Genomic DNA, 22,848 nt, shown 5'->3' with positions numbered 1-22,848 from the left:
CACTATAAAGAAAGATTAAATTTGAAAGTAAAATCAATACCATTAATATAAAAATATGTCTATATCATACACATATGATTTGATCACTTATATAGTATCAGGCTTTCTCCATCAAAAGAGAAAAATTAAGAAATACTAAGTATAAAATAAGATTCAACTTGTATATCATCTCCTAGCCATACAATATTTCCAGCATACATCGTGTAGTTTTAAGAGTAACAATGGGGAAACCTGAGTGGCTCAGTAGATTAAGCGTCTGACTTTGGTTCAGGTCACGATCTCATAGTCTGTGAGTTCAAGCCCCATGTCAGGCTCCGGGCTGACACGTCAGGGGCTGGAGCCTGCTTNGGCTTTCTCCATCAAAAGAGAAAAATTAAGAAATACTAAGTATAAAATAAGATTCAACTTGTATATCATCTCCTAGCCATACAATATTTCCAGCATACATCGTGTAGTTTTAAGAGTAACAATGGGGAAACCTGAGTGGCTCAGTAGATTAAGCGTCTGACTTTGGTTCAGGTCACGATCTCATAGTCTGTGAGTTCAAGCTCCATGTCAGGCTCCGGGCTGACACGTCAGGGGCTGGAGCCTGCTGCGGATTCTGTGTCACCATCTTTCTCTCTGCCCCTTCCCCACTCACTCTGTCTCTGTCTCTCAAAAATAAATAAACATTAATAAATATTTAAGATAACAATGAAACATCAAAGGTAAAATAAAATACTAGATCACCTATGATCTGTTTATAGCCAAGAATAGTTAGGAATTCCCCAAGAGGAAGGCATGTTAATACAAGGGACACAAAATTTAAAGTGTTGATTTTGCTTTTATACACTTTATATCCTTGGAGTATTTCCACCCTTACTCTCTTTTTCCTTCTACAGCTTCCTTTCTATCTTTAAATTATTCTTATATAATAATATAAAGATCAGTTTGTATTCAATGGAAGTCATTTCTTACCAATTAGGCATCAGATAAATGGTTTTAGTTTTGTATTTCTATCCACAATACCGACAACACTCAATAAGGCTAGTTAAAGCAGCAATGGCAATTAGTATGCACGGTAACATTATACTAAGTACCTATGTTTCTATGAAAATAATTCAGGAACAAGGACAACAAGCTTAAATATATATCACATCATATTAATTGAAAAAGACTCATTATTCTGTCCTCTCCATTATCTAAACTTATTTTCTGTGCCCCAAGGTTAACTATTAGTTGTACAAGACTTGAAAATTGATCTAGAAATAGTGGAATGGCATCCCTGCCTTTTAAAGTATTTCATTTCATTATACTCCCTACCAACTTTAAAAACCATTGTGGAACTCTGCTCAAAATACTTTTTACCGGTGTTTCATTGTTTCTCACTGTTTCTCACCCTTTTACCTCCTTGAGAACATACTTTTCTTCCTCCTCTCACTACAGGAAGGAGTTTGGCACATGGTAGCATGCCAGTAGCAATGCACTACTATACTATTACTAAAATAAGGTTTTTTAGAACAACAATGTAATGTCAATTCTGAAACCAGTGGAACCAATTCTATCCCACAATTACTTACCTGAACTTTTATTTCAAAACAATTTGTATTGTCTGAGGAAGGCATGTTTTGTAATTCAAAGCATGATTACTGTCAAAGAATGACAAATTTATTTGAGCACTTAAATGACAAAAATTCTCAGGGGTATAAAGAGGAGGTTTCAACCATGATATAGTGTGAAACTGATCCTTTTTATTTTCTATATATATTCTCTTACCAAGTGGTATGTGAGGAAAAGACAGGCAAGAACTGTAAAGTTATATTTATTATCGGGGCGCCTGGGGGGCTCAGTCAGTTGAGTGTCTGACTTCAGCTCAGGTTATGATCTTGTGCTTCATGAGTTTGAGCCCTGCGTCTGAGCTGTCAGCACAGAACCTGGAGCCTACATGGGATTCTGTGTCTCTTTCTCTCTCTGTCCCTCCCCTGCTTGTACTCTGTCTCTGTCTCTTAAGAACAAATAAACATCAAAAAAAAATTTTAAGTTATATTTAAGTTATTGAATTTATTGTTTAAAAAAAGAAGATATACAACCTTACAACTTTGAAATATGTACATTTGAATCCTCCAATTTCTGTCAGGTAAATATCAGTTTTATGATTATAGAGCTATAATAACACCTTTAATTGAGAGCATTAAAAATGGTTGTTTTGGCCACAGTACACAATCTTCAATTGAAATTCTATGAAGTAATTTGTTTTGCCTGCTTCTTTTAAGTAATTATTATTTTATCAAGATGCATGAATAAACTGAAAACTACTGTTGGCATACTGTCCCCTTTGGCAACCAACTAAATTCAAATTACTCAGTAAACTAAACCTACAAATTGACAAACACTATGTTAGGAACCTCAGTTTGTCATCAGACAATAGGCTTATTGATTTTAATCTTGTCAAACTTAAACCTTAAAACTGTAAACTTTGTATCATGGCCTATTCATTTTTTGCCCAAATATAGTCAATACAAATTTTTATTTATTTTACAAATAAAAAACAGATCTGTTATCAAAAATTATAATTTCATATGAAACATACTACAAAAGAGTAGTAGGAGAAATGGATTAATTCCACTAAGAAGAATCCGAGATGGCCTCAGTTAGTGGAAATATTAGTGCTGTGGTTTATAGAAGGCTGTCAACAAGGGCAGGAAAAAGGCAGTTGAGGCAAAGAATTTAGCTTGAAAAGGCACAAAGGGAATTTCAGAGAATGTTTGGAAAATTTCATATAGTCCTGAATGGCTACATCATAGAACAGTTGGGTTGTGTTAGACCCTGAATGTCATGGTAAGGAATTCCTTTTTTTACCCAAAGGTGATGGAAGCCAAAAGAGACACTAAAGGCAAGTGTGAAATGAACAGAAGTATCCTGACATCTGCACACAACATGGGTGGGGCTGAAGAGATGAGCCCAAGGAGCCAGAAATAAGGCCACCACTTGAGCAGAAATGCAAGGAGTAATTGTGTAATGGAAAATGAATTACATATTACTCAACCTTTATAAGGAATGCCAGCATTTTAGGTCTGCTCTTTGAGGGAGTATTCGAATAATTCAATTAGCACAATCTCTACAGGGCATTTTCAATTCAATGTATGGTTTATTCTTAGAGTGGCCAGAGGTGGTATTCTTTTCACAATACAACCTTTTCCAAAATAAAGAGTAATAGCTTTTTACTTCATATTTGTTTTTCTCCTAAAAGAAACCTTAGACTTAGTCTTACTTATGAGTGAAAAATATATTGTTCTCATTTATGTTAGAGTGTTACATATTGTATGATGTATTGGTTAGAAAAGTATACACTTGAAAATATACAAAAATGGAATGATGCCTTTACCTTTTCCATTTTGCATGCAGAAGAAAAGGGATTTTTGTTCTCTCCATGGCACTCCTGGGGATACCATAAGCTATGAGGGAACGAGTTTTGATACCATACTATGTTATGTTTACACTACGGACTAGTAGGCAAAATACAGGAAACTGAAGTCAAGGAAGAAATAGAAATGTATCAGAATGTTGGAATAATGTGCCAATGGAGATATTGTCCCCTGTTAAGAGTACACATGTACCAGTCTGTTTAGTTTTCAAATGATAAATGCACATGGAGTATCTTGACAATAATATTATTCCACAAGCAGACATATGGTCCTTACTTAATAAATGATGCCACTGATTAGCACTTATCTTAACACTAATGATACAAATTCATGAATCCATTTGCCTAGAATACCATGTCATTTTTTCTTGTGAGAGAAATTAATTTTCAGAATGCACAGGAGGTGATAATATTGGTTAGGTAACATGACAACCGAGTTCATGATTACTGAACCACCCCAGTGTTTTTCATAATCAAGTGGCCAGGAGTGATCTGAGCTTCCAATTAGTCAGAAAGAAAATTAACTTTTAACTATCCTGTTTCAAAAATGAACTGTGTAGAAATTATTCACAGATGATTGAAACAAATGAAGTTAGTATAATTTAAACAATTGAAGTAATCCAGTTTGAAAAGTCATAATACCTCTACATGTTCCATTAATTTATTTGTCCTACATCTCTATTTATACTTGTGTTTGAAAATAGTTCTGTTTGATTTTTACTCTCTCTTTCTTCTACATTATTCTACACCCTCTATTATCAGCATTGAATATTATATAATATTATATTGAAAATGAAAGGGAGGCACTTTCTATCTAGTATTCAGTTCCATTGGAAACAGGATCTGGTGATCAGTGTGACTTATAGGGGGAAAAAAGCATTGCACAAATCACAATAAAGGTGCTACACACTTTAAATATTAAAATTTTAATAGAAATGTCCTCCTAGGAGTAGAGAATCGCCATTAGTTTGGGCTGATATAACATAACACCATAGACTAGGTGGTTTAAACAACAGAAATGTATCTCTCACAGTTCAGAAGCTGGAAGTCCCAAGATCCGGGGACCAGCACAGTCAAGTTCTTCCAGGCTGTAGACTGTCAGCGTCTCAGTGTATCTTCACATGGCAGAGAGTACAAAGGAAGCAGGCTCGAGTGACTCTCATAAGGGCATTAGTCCTATTCATGAGGACTCCACCCTCATGACTTCATCTAATCCTGATTACCTCCCAAAGGCCCTATTTCCTAATAGCTTCATATGGGGATAGGGTTCAACATATGCTGTGTTAGGGAGACATGAGCATTCAGTCCATAAGTGAACAAATACAATTAAATATGGAAGGGATTTAATAAATATGTCATAAAAGTGAACAACAAAAGAATACTACACGCACTATGTATTTTATTAGTTATGTATCCATACAGGAACGTGTGTGTCTGTGTCTGTGTTGTGGAAAATCTGTGGTCAATTTTTTCTTTCAGATACGTTCTCTTTTTTAAATGGTACAAATCAAAAAGCCTGAATTTTCAGAAAACATCTGTTTCAGAACAAGGAGGGTTATGTTCAGAATATTTCATGATACATTATAAAATATAAACACAAAACTAAACTTTCATTAAGAGCATCAGAGTGTTCAAAGCATTTCATCTTATCAAAATAATTACAGCTACTCTTCTGAGCTAGATATTGAAAAGCATAAGCTCACAAAGTTTTATACTTTAACCTCATTCAGTTTCTTAGAAATTTACTTTGGGCTCACGAGTTAGAATTAAGTCATAGATTGCTATACTTTATGCATTTTGATGCATCAGAATAAAAAAGACATGTAGATAGATTTGACATCCTTTAATCAATCAAAACCACATACGTAAGGTTTTTATTACACCACATCAGATATCATGGGCCCTGTAACTTTTCTTCAGGTCCATATCACGCACAAATAATTTTCCTGACCATGAAAACTTGGCAAAACTACAATCTAGACAATAGTATTGGTCACACAGAGAATGAGAGGTAAGTGAAAACTAGGAATATTCATGAATGGGGCAAGACTTCAAAAGTGAAATATCATGTCCAAAACAATACTGTGACTAATTTAAAAGAAGTATATTTATATACAGAAAAATGTTCTTAAACCAGAAAACAATTCCAAAGATATTTATGTTTATTGTTCTAAATTTAAATAGAAAAAAATGCATTAGATACAGTATTTGCATTTTAATGCTCCCAGAGTTTAGCTCCAACACACTTATCTTAAAATATAAGTATCTGTGATCAAATTTTATAGAAATTTAAATCCTTATTCTTTTAAATACTCATTCTCTAGTGGAAAGTCAAAACCTGAGTTATTCCAGAATGTTATGCTCACATATAAGTTTTGTTTTAAGAAGCAAAGGAAGTTTATTACCATGAATAGTAAGTTTAGCTTTGAGAAGCAAGAGAAGTTTGCTTTAAGGTCATGAAAAAATAATTTCCTAATGAATCATTTTAAAACACGAAACCAATATTTCCCTTCTTTTTAAATCAAATTTTCAAAAACCTGGGGATTAAAGAGTATACATATTGTGATGAAAAAATAAATAAAATGATAAAAAACAAATTTGCAAAAATAAAATCATACTATGTGTTCTTCACTATATCATGGTAATACTCTTACATAAAATAAAATCATCAGTTTCACAGGGTCAAATGTGACTTCTATAAGCTCAAGAAATAAGTACTTTGTAAGAAAACTGTCTTCTCATATAATCAAACACCAGTATCTCTTGAGAAATTTTAAACTATTTAAACTATTACACTTTATTAATTACTACTCTGATTGAGCAAGAATAATGAAGCTCAAAGGATAACAAATTTAGTTTTCATGATACATTAAAATATGCATTATTATTTTTCGATACTCCCATAATGACGAATATTTTTAATTGTGCAATTACACAAACAATTTAAAATTATTCAAAGAGCAGGCAGATAAGATGTTATCCCTCAGTTTGTGTAACACTACAATTGAAAAACTAAACAGAATATTTTTTTTCTTCTTCAGTTCTCAACATTTTTAGCATAAAATTGTTAAGGAGCTTTCATCATCAAAGGATAAACAAGCAGACAACTTAACCTCCTATTTACTATAGCCATTCAATGTCTTATAGCACAAAGTATGGCTTTGCCATATGACTGGATCAAAATCCATTTGGCTGGATTTTGATTCATTTTCCAGTAAAACTCCCTTAAAATTATAAAACCCTATCTCATCAACCACCAATAATTTTACATATCTAGAAATACAAAAGTTCTGGTTGATGTATATTTGAACCAGGAAAACAGTACACATAATCAGTAAAAGGAAAACATACATGCTTCACTCTATCAGCACACATCTTGCATGGATGGAATACCGCATACTGTTCACAAATACAAAAGACTGAAAGAGAATATGTCAGTCAAAGGTTAACTGCAATCATAGTTATTTCCTACCATTATAATTTCTTTTGCTTCCCTTAAAGGGAAGGGTTTTCTATTGACTGTGTTATCACAGATTTAATCCAGTTTTCTTATCTGATTCCAATGACATCTGATCTACAAAAGGGAAAAACCACACAGCTCTGGTTGCCAGCAAAAACATATCAGTAAAAGATACTCTGGCCAACCCCTGGCCTAGTGGAAATATAAATGATAGATGGTGATTCAGCTTAAGATGGTAAAATAAAAGCATTTATAATTTACCGCTCTCCAATGAAATCCTTCCAAAAATAACATAAATAATAAAAAATTGAAAAAAAGAACAAAATGAAACCACATGTGTAATTATAAGTAACTGACAACAAACTATGATAAATAGCTTTCAAGCAGGGACGTGTTTTGTACTAAAAGGAGAAAAGACATTCATTGACACATATCTTGGATAGGATATAGATTGCACTAAGTGTCACGGTTCTGAGACATTCTTCAAAGACTGTTTGAAGCCACCATGAGATGCAAAGTGGACAGAAAGAAAAACAAAATCTGTCTTTAGAGATTTCCAATTATACATCCTCAAATGGTGGAATAGGGGGGATAAGGAAAAAAATGCAGACAGACTACGTATGATAGTTGTGAAACAGCCTGCTGGATACTAGAGACGACCAGCATTTAAGTGGGAGGTGGGAGGAAGAGGAGACAATCACTAGAGGGCTAACAACACAAAGAAAGTAAAATCAAGGGAGTTTTACATTGTGAGCCACGTGGAGCACCAAATGTCAAAAATAAAGAAAAATATGGTCCCTGGGCAAAAACTAAAACAGATTTGGGGAGGTGGGCTTGAAACCTGAAATTTAAATAGCTACTGTGGGCTGCTCTGATTCATTCTCCTACCACTGCCCACATAGAGTTCAGTAAATAGCTGGCTTCATTCAGTGATTAATAGAAAGAAATCAGCCTGAAACATAGGCAAAGGAAGCAAAACTGCAATGAAAAACCAAAGGAAGTTCATACCAGAGAATTTTTTTTTTTCAGGAAACAGAGGAAAAGTTTATATAAGTAGTTTTTTATAGTCTCAAATAAATTATAGGCATGATCTCATTAATAGAAGAGCGAAAAGCTCAAAGATACAATGCTTTAACAAATTGTAAGAATAGTAGAAAGAAATGTAAACATGAAATAGCACAGACCAAGAAAGCAATGGGGAAAAAAAACCATTATGAAGTTAAAAAATACATAAGAGGTTACAAAATAGAATAAACACAACTGAAAACTTGCTTGGGCTATGGTTGACAAATTTGACAACAAATTTAAAAATACAAAAATGATTATTAACAATATAGAGGTAAAAGAGATTTAACACTATAGCTCTCAGAAAGAAAAATTATTTAGACACGCTATAGGAAAAAAAACTTTCCTGAAATAAAGACTGCAATGTGGAATAAAAAGACATAGAGTCTCCAGAATCTCTTGCTTGATTCAATACTAAGTTACAACAATCTCTCCAGTTTTACCCTATTTTTTTAATTATGAATTTAGATAACATAAATTTAATGTTTTTTTAAATTATTTAACAACATTCACAAATGAAATATTTGCCTCCTAAATTTATGAAATTCTGCCTTTTAAAACCTCACTCTATTCTTCTATACAAATACATATCTCTACAGAAGTAGCTGGCATGATATTCATGAAATATTCACACTTTCTTGGTGGTGGAACGTTGAGATTGTAAATTTCTGCAATGCCTGCCTTCATTTTTAACAATTACATATCATTTTCATAAATGACAATGAAGTCATTGGGATTTAAAAAAAGAAATGGAACTCAAAGATGAACTGAGAGAGAAAAAAGAAAAAAACGAGACTTCTCAATTCTTGTATTATCGCCAGATTCCCGGCCCTTCATTCCATAGCTCGTACAGCAATCAAGTGATTTCTCTAAAATAGAAGCATAGCATATTCATTTTCATCTTATTATACTGCAAGATTTTCAATAGACTGCCACTAATCCAGGATCAAATCCAATCTCTTTAGTTTACACAAAACTCTCTAATCCAGCTCCAGCAGGTCTTTCCAACATCGACATCTTTCACTTCCCTTAATTTATCTTCTTCCTCCTACTACCTGGAACAACTTGTAGTAAGAGTTCTTCAGGCTTCAGACGGTGGGAAATAAATGTGCCCTCATTATTTGTTTCTTTGTTTTCAGAAGGGGGCAAAGGGACTGGAACGCCAAATTATTCCCCACAATTCAGTTCAATATCATCTCTGTGAAGCCTTCCCTGCCATCACTCTTTTTTCCACCCTATAAACAAAGTTATAAAATTATGTGCATCCTTTTCCACCCTCTGTATCATCACCATGCTGAACGATATTAAAGCCTCATGCAAAAGAAAAAATATTAATACTGATACTATATTTATTAAAATTTGGGTATTTTGTTAATCATGGATTTTGCATGAATTTTGATTTTTTAATACCCTTTCAAAACATTATGCATGTTGATTACTATTCTATATATTTATTTGTTATGCATACTTTTTGTGCTTCAGATGCGGGCTCACTCATATCACCCTAGTCTTAGCCCTCGTCTATACTACTGAAGCACTATTACAGTCCGCAGCTACTCATCTACACATCTATTATCACTGCTAGAGTGGGACCACATAAAAGGAAAGGAATCCGTTTCATTTCTTTCTGTAGATCTAAATATAAGCATAGTCCCTAAAATGGAGCAGGAACCCATTTAGCAAAGATGAATAAAAACTCAGAAAAGAGAAATAACCAAATTTTTTAGTCTTTAAGAATAAAATCTTCCACAGGGAAGAAAATATCTAATTGAAATGGATGGGTTTTGTTTGTTTGTTTTGTTTTTGTTCTTTTTTTAAGGTAAGGGAACTGTAGCTTAATTCAAGTCATGAACTTAAAGTAATTAAGTGGTAAAACTAAAATTGGGTTCTTTTCCCCCATAAACATCTATTTGTGGCACAAAGTATTGAGTGTACCTATTCTAAGATATTGAGTGTAATCTATTCTAAGAATATGCCTGTATTTAGTCTACTATGAGAATCAGAAAACCTTAAAATTAAAGGAAAGCTTAGGTATTATTTAATCCTCCCATTCTCTTATAAATAAGGAATCAAGCCTAGCAAGGTTAAATGACTCGCTTAAAAACACAATAGAGTCAGAACTTGAAATCAGGTCATCCATTTCTCCACCTGGTGATTTTTCACTGGAGTCTTTTTTTCATAAATCTAGAAGAGAGGACCATTGGATAATGGGAGAGTGGGGAGTGGAGATTTTTTTCTAGGTTAGGCAGAATTGGCCAGTTCATGAGTAAAATAAGCCACAAACAAATATACTTAGTGCTTGAAACTTGGTCACCACTAAGGTGCGGTGATTGAAAAATGACCTTTCAAAGTTAATTCCACCGCCTTCCTTTCCTTTTGTCTTTGTCACTGGCTTCTCTATGATTCATTTCCATCGGCAAGAGAGTGACTCTACTTTCTGCCTACTCTAATTCAAGGTTTGTGGGGTCCGACTGAAAATATACACTATTCAAATACTTTGTATATGAACAAGCACAAGTCATTTTTAGTTGCAGATTAATCATTTAAATATATTATTATACCTAGTCATGCTTGGAGTAAATTGGAAGTAATTATGTAAGAGTTAGTAACCAACTTGGAGTTGAAAGCTAGAATATAGAGACTGGTTCGGAATAAGGAAATTCTGAATTTCATCTTTAAAAGATAGAGATATATAAAGTCACCATTCTCAGCCAGAATTCTTCACAAATTACCAAGACTCTGAGCTCTCCTAATGACTCTTGAAATATTTGCTAACAGTGAAAAGTGATGGGTCCTTCACAAAAGTATTTTGTTGAATGTAGCTATGAGTTATTGGAGAGATAGGAATGATGACCAAAATAAAATATTTAGCCATGACTTAATTTGATGAAATTCAGTTAGGGAAAATAAAATATGCATTATTATTATTAACATTGAATACAAATGAAATAATCCCCCTTTTTGTAATCATTGCACTTTCTTTCTGGTCAATTTATTCATCAAATTAACAAATAAGAGTCCTTGGTTAGGGGTGCCTGGGTGGCTCAGTCAGTTAAGCATCCGACTTCAGCTCAGGTCATGATCTCACAGCTTGTGGGTTTGAACCCTGCATCGGGCTCTGTGCTGATGGCTCAGAGCCTAGACCCTGCTTCAGATTCTGTGTCTCCCTCTCTGTCTGCCTCTCCCCTGCACCTGCTCTGTCTTTAAAAAATAAATAAACCTTAAAAATTTTTTTAAAAGGAATCCTTGGTTAATTTTGCCCTTTCTCTTTGTTGGACACCTGACTTGTTTTAAAATTTTCTTCATAAACAACAACAACAACAACAACTCATAAGCTCACCTGGATCCCTTCTCTACAAATCTAGTATCACTGATTTTTATCCCTTTAAAATCTGTAAAATTTACAGGAGAAGAATTTCTTTTTTAAAAAGGAAGCCAATAAAATATATATATCTTAACAATAGGCCAATATAGGAGTAAAGAGTATATTCTTCACTAAAGAAATAAAGTCCTTTCATTGGAATAATAAACAATCATAGATTCCAACCACACTTTCAAGCATTGTCCTCAAGGCTAGAAATCTACTCACATTTATAAAATAATTTGTGATAAGCTTTTTTATACAAGTACTCTTTATTAAGTATTTACATATACACACATTTTATTTGGCCTCATATTACTGGTGTCAATTTATAAATGAGGGCTTGGATTCGATGAATTCTAAAGCATCTTTCAGCCTTAAAATTGTTAGTGACTCTAGGATATACTTAGAGTGATAGCAAAAAAAGGAATCCTCAGATATGACTGACAATATTTGGCATTTGAACATTTTACAGTTCTCATATACAACCATTCCAAGGCAATGTAATAATTGAAAGACTAATGTCAACTAATTAATATTTTCTTTTCTAAAAAAATAAGAGATTCTGCTTGGAAAGTGGAAATTTTAATCAAAATTCTCCCCCAAACATCCAGAATACATTCATTCACACAACCCAGATCAGGAAGAAAGAAGTATAGAAGAAAAATCTGGAAGCAATGCAACAAAAAACAAGACCTAGATTTAGTGTCATAAGACACCTGCAAGAAATTTAATTAAGTTGTTAAGCCTACCTAATGAAAAAGAAAAGTCATTATGTGAAAATCCTGATAAACTGCATAACAGAGTCAGCAGAATCCTACCCCTTAGCTATGAGTTTTCTTCTTTACTCCATTCCTTTGCTACTCCTTTAATTTTAAAATACTCACCCTAGTTATGATACTGTACAAAAAAAATAGCCCCCCCAACACTAAACTTCCCAGAAATACAAAACTACAGACACAAAAACTTCCCAGAAGATTAGCATTTCACGAGCCAAAATAGATCTATGTTTGGAAAAGCATCTAAATGGCCTTGTATTGAGTTCCTAATTCTGATGATTCTGTGATTCTGATCAAATTCTATCCTACTATTCTGATCAAATTTGAGACAGATAATTTATATGATCTTACAGTGCCCAGATCTTTGCTCTCTGGTAGGCAGTGCTTCTTACTTAGAGAACCATCTGCACTCATTTTCATATTATTTTGAAGTCAATTGCTAAGGTTGTGCTAACGTGTTGCCCCCTATTGGTATAAGAGAAACAAATGTTTTCAATAAGTTGTCAGACTCTAAATAAATTTCTTCCATTAAAAAATGCAATGTTCTCTGCTAGCTTATGGTTCATTAGCATGCATTGACTGTTCTACTATTCAAGTAATATTGTAGGTTAAGGTGAAAGAGCTTTCCGAGAGAGACAGTGTCTAGCATAGTGCCTGGAACACAGTAGGCTCTGAATAACTATATGTTGAAAGAATACATAACTGAATAAACTACTGTCAAAAAGAATTCATACAGTGAGTTAAACTTTGGCTCAAAGCACAGATTTTTCAAGTCAAGTGTTTCAAGTCCTGTTTGACCAACATAACACAGGGAACACATTTTCCCTGGCCTCCATTTTTGTTTTTTTGATGCAGGAGAGGTTTCACTCTATTGGTTGGTATTTGTTTTGTTCCATTTTCCTTTTAAAAAATGTTTCATTTAACATAGAAAGTCCTTTCCTTGCTGATCCTAGAAGAATCTCCAAAGGTCACTGCATGTGATATCCAATAGACAATTCTGATTAAGGGCAGCGCCACTGGGAAATTTAAGGTTGTTGCTTGATATTCATAGTGTATATTTAAAAATGTCATGGTCTATTTTCGAATTCCAATGCATAAATATGAACCACGTATCTCTAATAGCCCTATTTCTCTTGTCCCAACTTTCCAGGATGGTCTGTATTTCATCTAATTTGATTGCTGAATTGATTCTATTCAAATCATTTTTCTGAAATGAAAGATGGCTCACTCTCTCTTCACGGAGGAATGAATTAACTCTCCCAATAACTGGCTTGGATTTTTTTTTTGACTGTAAAAATTACATTGACTTTTTATTTTAATAAAGAACAATGGTTTATCTTTAAAAACATGTAAAAAGGCATTCTGCATTGAGTTCATCATCTTTTAGGAAACTATTCTAGCAACAAAATTACATTAGACTTTCCGATTTCTCCATAGTGTCTTTAGATAAATAAACAACCCAATAGACCATGTTAAATGCCCCAAATGTTACTGGAAAGAGAATACGGGCATATTTGTCTATTTTGCTTGTGCCAGACCCAGATGGTGGGGGGGCAGAGGGAGGAGTGGCTGCTGACAACTTCCCAGAAGCCCCTGTGGTATTAATAGTGGTCTTAATTCGCTCCAGTCTTGATCCAAACACACGCTGGGTAGAAGCAGATCCAGCAGAAGCCTGTTGGGGCACATACCCAGTTCTCCCAGGAGTAGAGGGAGGAGCAGATAGAGGTGCTCTTGCGGCAGATATTGTTTCAGCTGCATTTGCATGGCTGAATGGGTTTGGACTGGAAGCTAAGGAAGACTGTGATGTGGCTTCAGAAGATCCTGGATTAATTGTGGAGGATTTGCTCGAATGGTTTCCCACCTCAGTTCTGTTGCCAACATCAGATTCAGAGTGAACCAAGGCATTTGTTCTTTTTCTCATATTCAGGTTGGCATTTGTGTTCTGAAAAGGTATATTAAAAAATACATTGATTATGTCATTCTATGTAGATTGATGCAACGTTAAAGGGAACAAATAATTAAAATTAGTTGTTTCTATGAAATAAACTTCTACTGACATGCTATAGCCGCTCAGCTTAGTGTAAATGCTTAAAAATACCTAACAAAACAAAAACAAAAACAAAAACATGAATACATTTGAAACTCTGAATCAAAAATCTTCTATTTCAAAATATTGTCCATTCTTATAAATAATCAGAAGTTAAATCTATAGAAAGATTTGGCTTTTAGAACTCTCAACTAGAGTTATGCTTGATTTTATCTGAGAAGTTCATGATGATAGCTGTACAACTTCTTTGTTCAGTTTTATTGTAAATGATATTCTGTGAGATAGGTTGTATACAGTTCGATGAGTTTTATATATGTCTGTTTTATAAACAGCAAGAACTGTACTTACTCTTGTGCATAGAATAACAATAATAACCATAAATATGTGCATGGCATTCCTTGCAAAAAGGAAACTCCAGAAGTTTAAATTTCTAAATCCCTGGAATTTATTTTCATAAGCTTACACAGGCACATGCACATTATTATAAAATCCAGAAGGTCTAATGCATTTTATTTTTTCACCACAATAATGAAAATACAATGGAACATTAATTTTAAACTAAATTTTATATGAGATTCATAAACAGCATCACCATATCATTGCATAAATATCCAAATTCAAACTATTTACCAATAAAGAGGATTTAAATCAAAATGGAACTCACTGTTTTCCATCAAATTATTTTATGTGTAGAGCAAGACTATATTTGAATACAGATGCATGATAAAGTTCAAAATTAATTCTCCCTATATTCTGACAGGCACGATAAATAACTGGATAGCCAACTATAGATTGTCCATGCTAATGTAGGAAAGCAATTGCTCAAATGATTCCCAAAATAATCATGTCTGTCTTTAGAATATACCATGAGTCTTTTTCAAAAATCTTTCCTCCTTAATTATGTTTATTCTAAGCTACATTAAGGATATATTATAACTACTTTCTATGCCCTCTCCCCTTACCATTTTATGAAATAGGTGGTGAGTGAGGAGATGAAGAAGGAGAAGTGAGAGAGAGAAAGAAGACCAGCTCACAGGTGGGCGGTTAGAAGGAGACCGCATACAAGGAATGTCACAGATAATATTACATACAATTAACTGAGAGCTCATTTTACAGAGAAATGTTTATTCTACAAATAGAATCCTTCTTCAATATCACACCCATCAAGTAGGTTGAAAGTGTTTAATCCATACGTAATATATTTGTGAATTATGACTACAAGTTTGCTAAGTAGAGAAAGAATAAAAGCCTCACAAAATGTAGAGCGAAAACAGGATCTGAGAGGTTTACAAAGCATACTTCATGTCGGTTTCGAGTATTCTTCTAAGCAGGTTACAGTTGAACTCATGAGAAATTGTAGTCTAACATTTGGCATCTAATGTTTGTGGAGAAAATTGAAACAAAAATTAACATCAACATAAAAGCTGAAGATACCAGGGATGCGTGGGTGGCTGTCAGTCAAGTGTCCAGCTCTTAGTTTCAGCTCAAGTCATGATCCCCTGGTTACATGAGTTTGAACCCCGCATCAGGCTCTGTACTGACAGCGTGGAGTCTGCTTGGAATTCTCTCTTTCTCCTCTTTCTCTGCTCCTCCCCTGCTCATGCTATCTCTGCCTCTTTCAAAAATACATAAACTCAAAAAAAAGTGCTGAAGATATTATTGTTTACCCTGCAATTTTACACTTTTCCTCAACAAAGCACATTGTATCTGTCAATTAATCCTCAGATTCTGAATCCCTTTTTACATAAAGTAGTAATAGTTAACTAACATTAATTTTGAAATGTCATATACACAGTGAGGAATATACAGGACAAGGTATATCCACAACATGTAAAGAGCTAATACTGTCATTGACAACATGCATACCCATACACATGATGCAATCAAAATCAAAAATATAATAAGTAAAATATAGCAAAGGTCAAACTGCAGTAAAATGCTGAATATATAAAGAGAAGGAAAGAGAGTAAGAAAGGATCAATTAAAAAGCAGGAAAGGAACATGTATTTTCAAAAGTAATCTGATAATTTGCATAATGCCTTCTTCTACCATAAGTTAGGTTGCCCAAAATCGTGACAAACCCGTAATAATCCCGAAACGAAATTCTAAGAATTAGAGACTTCTACTTCCGATTAAAATGGAGTAAAGGGACTGAATTTGCTGAATTTACTCTCCTGTATAAATGACCAAAAAAAAAAAAGAAAAAGAAAAACTGGACAAAGATATGTGAAACAATTGTTTTTTGAAGACACCAACCATTAGACAATATAGAATCATAATCAGTGAGAGAGAAGAAGCAAACTTGAAATTGTTTCCATGTTGTGGTAAAAAAGAGGAGAATCCAGGAGAAATCTGACAGATTCCCTAAACTGAGAAGATGGACCTGAAAATCTGGGAAATAAAGATGGCTAAAACTCACGGGACAGAGTAACAGAGAAGAGTATATAAACAAATCAATAAATCAATAAAAAGCAAGTAAGTAATAAGAGAGAGAGAAAGAATTCCAAAAATTGGAGAGTACTCATTGACTATTTTGCTAGCACAGATCAGTTTGAGTGTGATGTACTACCCTGCCATAAAAAGAACCCCCTAAAAGGATTCGAAGAAAGTACCTAACACACAAAGCCAGGGATAGGGCATGTTCCCACCAGCGAGATTACAAAATCTCACCATCCCTGGAGCGTTTGGTAGAGTACTAAGAATGACCTTGCCTCAGTAACATGGACTAATTAGCCCTAAACACACACAACTCTAGTCCTGCTGAATGAATTTTAAAGGTAAGACCTGAAAGGATGAAGCCAACTGTAAGTGACTTAGCTGGGCCCCAGAAGAAAGTGCAAGAACATTTATAGGATTCTGTCTTCTTTCCCTCTAGATCAATATCTTTCTGGAGCTTCCTGAAATCCCAACTATGAATCATGTTCTGCATCTCTGATTAAATACAAAAATTGCACAAACGTTTCCTACTTCTTCATATTCATGCCCCATGTGATACGAATGTCCCACTCCTCCCCCATCAAGAGACGGAGTTTATTTCCCCCCACAGTCTTCCTTATAACTTTTTCTGGCTAACAGTAAGGGGTAAAAACGATGGTGTTCCATTTCTGTCTTAGCCTTAAGAGTTCTTGCTAGCTTCCACACTCAAACCACTGTTATCAACACCACTAGAACCAGCTAGGACTAGACTGCTGAAAAGATCCTTTGGAGCAGAGCCAATCACCCCAGTGAGGCTATCCCAGGTTACCCAGCAGCTAGCTGATCACTAGACACATGAATTTGCCCCAGCTAAGAGAGGATGAACTGCCCAACCAAGCCTAATCAAGATCAACAGAACTTCCCAGTTAACTCACAGGCCTGGGAGCAAAAGATAATGTTTATGCATCCCACTGACATTTTGTACTTATTTGTTAATCAGTATTATTGTGGCATTAGATAACATGTTTAGACTAATTAAATCAAGGGTCCCAAAATAAAGTAGTGCCAAACTTCTAGTGAGGAGAACTTCCTCAGACTTTCTGGGATAAGTAGAAGGCCAACATACCCAGAATTCATCAAAGACCATTAGGGGGCCCTGTTGCCTAACTCCACACACTAGCTAAAGGACCAAGATATTCTTAAAGAAACAACTGTATTTTAAAACTGGAAGAAATTTTAATATTCCAGTTCCTCATTTTACATTAGAGGACAGTAAGCACAGAGAGCTTATGTCTTGATAGAAGTCATACAGTAAGTTACTTGCTGAAGTGTTTTTACCATGTTGTACAGCCTCTCGATAAACAAATGTAGAGGCATTAAAAACTTAATAAACTACACCTATCTATTTGAGTCAGTTAAGTATTTGTAGTAGTCAATAACATTGTTAAAAATTTACTCAAGACTGAGGGGTCTCCGGTGGCTCAGTCAGTTGAGCATCTGACTCTTGGTTTCAGTTCAGGTCATGATCTCACAGTGAGGGTTCAAACCCTGTGTCAGGCTCCACACTGACAGTGCAAAGCCTGCTTGGGATTCTCTCTCTCCCTATCTCTCTCTCTCTCTCTCTCTCTCTGCCCCTCCCTGGCTCACTCTCTCTCTCTGTCTCAAAATAAATAAATAAACTTAAAAAAATATTTATTCATGTCTTGAAAATAAGAAAGGAGTGTAGTATATTCTTTCAATGTCATAGTGGAACACTGCTTAATAAGTCCACCCAAGGATTATTAAGCATGTGGGGGAATTTACCTGAGTTTGATTTTACTATTTAATATTGGATTCAAGTGCAAACACTGTGAAGTTACATGTTAACTTGTAGATTCCTGTCCAGTAGAAAAGATCACTGAAGGTTATGGTTTTGTTGCCCTGTAGGATATTAATCACTTCTATATCTAACCTGGTATTTATCCTAATACTCTTTTTCTTAAAAAAAGGGCTACTTTTAATCCTTAAAAAGATTTCAAACCAGTTTTATCATTAATGTGGTTCCCTCATTAGTTAATAGTCGGGCAAAACTTTGACAGATGTCCATTTCATATTTGTATGAGTTCTATTTCTGATGATTTAAAAATTATATTTGGACCATATATACTATTATATTCTCATGGCATCTACTATCATGACAGCTACTTATAAATATCACAGAAATTAAGCATAGAATTGAAGAATACACCTGGAGAAAAAAAATGATCCAAAGCCAAAGAGATAGGATCAGTCTAAGGTGATTGAAAAAAAGAAACACAAACACAAGTATGCATCTGACTGACACTGGCATATGCACCCCAATATTTATAGCAGCATTATCAACAGTAGCCAAATTATGGAAATAGCCCTTATGTCCAGTAACTGATAAATGGATAAAGAAGATGTGTGTGTATATATATACTTATATATGTATATATATACACACATATATATATAAATACACACACACACACGCAATGGAATACTCTTCGATGATGAGTGAAATCTTGCCATTTGCAACAACGTGGAAGGAACTAGAAGGAATCACACTAAGTAAAATAAGTCAGTAAGAAAAGGACAGATATCATATGATATCACTCATATGTGGAATTTGAGAAACACAACAGATGAACATAGAGGAAGGGAAGGAAAAATAAGAATAAAACAAAGAGGGAGGTAGATCATAAGAGACTCTTAAATTGCTGGGTGGGGAGATGGGCTAAATGGGTAACAGGCTTTAAGCAGGATAATTTTCAGGATGAGTACTGAGTGTCATAATGAAGAGATGAATCACTGGGTTCTACTCCTGAGGCCAAAACGACACTGGATGTTAACTAACTTGAATTTAAATGAAAAAAAAAACAAATAGAAAAAAAAAAGCAAGAGACCTTATGAAAACTGAGGGAGTGGTAGGAAGGGTGCCACGAGGATTACCACTCCAAAACAAAGATCAAATCTTTTTATTCTCGGTTTAAAAGCATTAGTGAGCTTTTAGAGTATAAAGACTATCTTAATATATTAATCACTGTAGGCAAATGCACACAGCAGGTACCTACTTCATTTTTAAATACATTTTATCAAAATGGATATATTACAGAATCAAGATTCTTTTTCAAATTTAAAGTAATTGAAGAAAAAATATCAAAAGTGTTCTGACCTCCAGATTATCATTCCTTTGTTTATGGGGCAGATTTGTAGAATACCGCAGAAACTACCTAATGTGTATGTTACGCTGATGCAACCCCAAGTCTGATTAAGAATGCCTGAGGAGTCTCTATACTCATAGATCAGAACACACACATAGGAAACTAGAATGAGACTGATTTGGGGCTTCCATCTTCTCTTTCTTCCAAGCACCCAAACGATACCCAAGTCATTTTGTCCTGACTCTCGTGGTCTACTATGTAAAAAGTAGTTGTCCTTTTCCATGATGACAAACCACAAAAAGGGTGAGAAGTCAGCTGACCTACCTGGCACTGGATTCACCAGGAATACTATTCACACAGTCTTCGAACTTTGGAACAACTAATGTGTCTGAGTGATGTAATGTTGAGATTTGAGTGGCATCATCAGTATTCAGTATTCAGCAGACACACAGTGTTTACAAACAAGAAAAGCACCTAAGCTTCGTCTGAATTTTTAAAAAATGATTTAGCTTGAAATCATTTTGTCATTAGTCACAATAGCCCAAAGCAAGGAAACTGGTGGGAGAGAGATGCGAGGTGGCAGACTCAAACATTACCAACAAATTCAAGCAGCAACAGGCAAACAGGAGCAAATCCAAGCCATTCGTCAATCATGACTGTGATCTGACACAATTTCTAGAGAAGTATTATCAACGACAAAAAGAAAATTCATCTCAATGTATTACTCTAGCAGCAATGACATAAAGCGGGTAAGGCGAGCTTTGCAGAATACACACTACATTCACGTTGCTTGCTTCAGAAGCTAATGAAGTTTAATAAAATGTAATTTAACCCTTCTAAATTAAAAACAAACAAGGCTAGTAATGAACAGGTTTATCTTTCAGAATATCAATGAGTCAAATATGAGAAAAATCCAATAATGTAAAGACATTTATTCTGGGCCATTCTGACAGGGCTGCAGGGGTGAGCCACATATCTTACTTAATAAGGAAATAAACAAGTATGGTGGAGCAGCTGAAACTTATCTCCAAGGTAATGATTTACTGAGGACTATCATTAGTGTTTTTAGAAAATGCTATTGTGTAGAAATGAAAAACATCCCCTCCAAACAAACATGCAAAATATTTCATAGTTACCAGGGGACTCTATCATACATTGAACGGCAAAATGCAGAAATGAACATTCTGGGTACTCTATTTATTGTATTTCATTTTCTCCCAATGTTAGCATTTAATTCAATGTTTGTATTTCCATAAGTTATGGAAATACTATTTCCAATATCAGGCACTGGGATAAAAGAAAATTATATCTTCAATTTGAAATTACCAGAAAACAAGAGCTTAAAGGATTCATTCACTTTGTCTTTATATATTTAGAAGTTGAAAATTTAAAATATTAGGATTTTTTGAAGACATGCAATGGAATAATGCAATTGTTATTTCATAGCAATTCTAGTGCTTCTTCTTATTTGTCAAGATTTGTCTATTAAATATATTGCTCTAATAGAATAAATCTCTTTGCCAGAGATCTCAGCAGTCAGAGCAGAAGTTCTCAGCTTGATCAAGTGGACTTGACCAGAATGATACCTAGAATTGCCCCAGGAGGTTCATCCACCCATGCTCCCAACATAACCCTGGAGAGGGTGGAGGGCAAAGGACATTCCACTCATTTTATCCAAGTGCAAACACTAACTTGAATGAATCTTTTCTTGATCGTTAGCGAAAAGCAGCATTATGGTCATTCTAAATGTTTATAGGAATAATTGGGGAGCTAGTTAAAAACTCAGTCTCAGATCATATTTGTAGGGGGTCTTATTCATTAGTTATGTTATTGCCAATCATCACAGATCAGAAATTGGGAAACACTGGCTAAATAATTAGGACTGTGTGCCCCCAAAATCAGACAGACCTGGACAAAAGCACTGAATTTGCCATTTGCTAGCAGTGAGATATCTGGCAAGGTATTTAACTTCTTGAAACCTCAAGATCTTTGCCAAAACTGGAGTAATAATGGTACCTTCCTTATAATGAATAAGTAAAATAATACCTGAAAGGTCCTTACAATGTCTGGCACCGAATAGGCGTCAAACAAAATAGTCCGGCAGAAGGCAGATAATGAGAGTCTGGTCCCCACAAGAAGGGATATCACTCATAAATACATCACCACAGTAAATAAATTTTTAGAAGATGTTATCTGTATTTTTATAAAAATATGGCCACCCTTTCTATAACTAGAAAGGTGGGGGAACACCGGAGCAAAGGGCATTCTGTGGCACAGGAAAAAGTCAGTCATGAAAAGCATGTTGCTGGCTGAAATAAGAAATAAATATGAGGAAATACAAAATCCAGTACAAAGTTAAAATACATATTGGACACAGTGAATGCGGAGTTTCAACACTATAGTAAATCCCATAATGTAATGTGTGAGACAAATATAAAAAGCTCTTCTAGGAGGTAAATAGCAATAGCAAGAACAGCAGTCATGGCTGCCTTTTGCTGAGTGGTTCTTCTGCAACTGGTGCTCAGCTGGCGTGCTTTAAATTAGCTACCCACACTCATACATCATGTTCTCTATAGGCACAAGTATTTCAATGTCCAAAAATGATGTGGGTTCTATAAAAGTATTTCATGTATTGTATCAGATCACTAGTCTCTTTCTGGAACTTTCCAAGTATTAGTGAAGTCTAGAAACTAGTAATCGGGGAAACACCAAAGACGGCGGGAACCATTCTATTGCAACCTAGAGGAGGATATTCCTACCACACCCATGAGAAGACATACACCAAACATTAGCTCAAAAGAAGAACTCTGGCAACCTCTTTGGCTGGCCCACTTTCTAAATATAATGGGATATTAAAAAGCATTGTGTCTGTGAGTATATTCATCAAGCACTATGGTATCACTCTCTTTTATCTTATTTTAATAACAGAAGCCAAAAGGACTTTCTACCACATTTAAATTGGATGCAGGAAATGGGGCAGTGAAGGCACTAGACTTGGGAAAATAGAAGGCAACAAATGCCAAAGAAGGTAAAATCATCAAAATATTAAGAGGTTGTGTTCAGTACTATAGACTGAACTATGTCCCCTCAAAATTCATATGTTGAAGTCGTAACCACCCACTGTGTGACTGAATCTTTAATGAAGTGACGGAGG

General features: G+C 34.7%; 1 protein-coding gene across 1 annotated transcript in view; it reads right to left on the bottom strand.

Annotated features, from left to right (window-relative positions):
• Nucleotides 1-11,563: 11,563 nt before the first annotated feature.
• GABRA4 (gamma-aminobutyric acid type A receptor subunit alpha4) overlaps nucleotides 11,564-22,848 on the bottom strand; it is a 67,873-nt gene continuing 56,588 nt past the window's right edge. Inside the window, exon 9 of the mRNA XM_077757709.1 lies at nucleotides 11,564-14,010. Within this exon, the coding sequence (XP_077613835.1) occupies nucleotides 13,477-14,010 (534 nt within the window). The 3' untranslated portion in view covers nucleotides 11,564-13,476. The remainder of the gene's footprint in view (nucleotides 14,011-22,848) is intronic.

This window comes from Crocuta crocuta, unplaced genomic scaffold (genome assembly GCF_008692635.1).
Source record: "Crocuta crocuta isolate KB4526 unplaced genomic scaffold, BGI_CrCroc_1.0 scaffold282, whole genome shotgun sequence".
Lineage (NCBI taxonomy): Eukaryota > Metazoa > Chordata > Mammalia > Carnivora > Hyaenidae > Crocuta > Crocuta crocuta.
The sequence above is the reverse complement of the archived record's forward strand: the minus strand, read 5'-3'. Positions and strand labels throughout refer to the sequence as shown.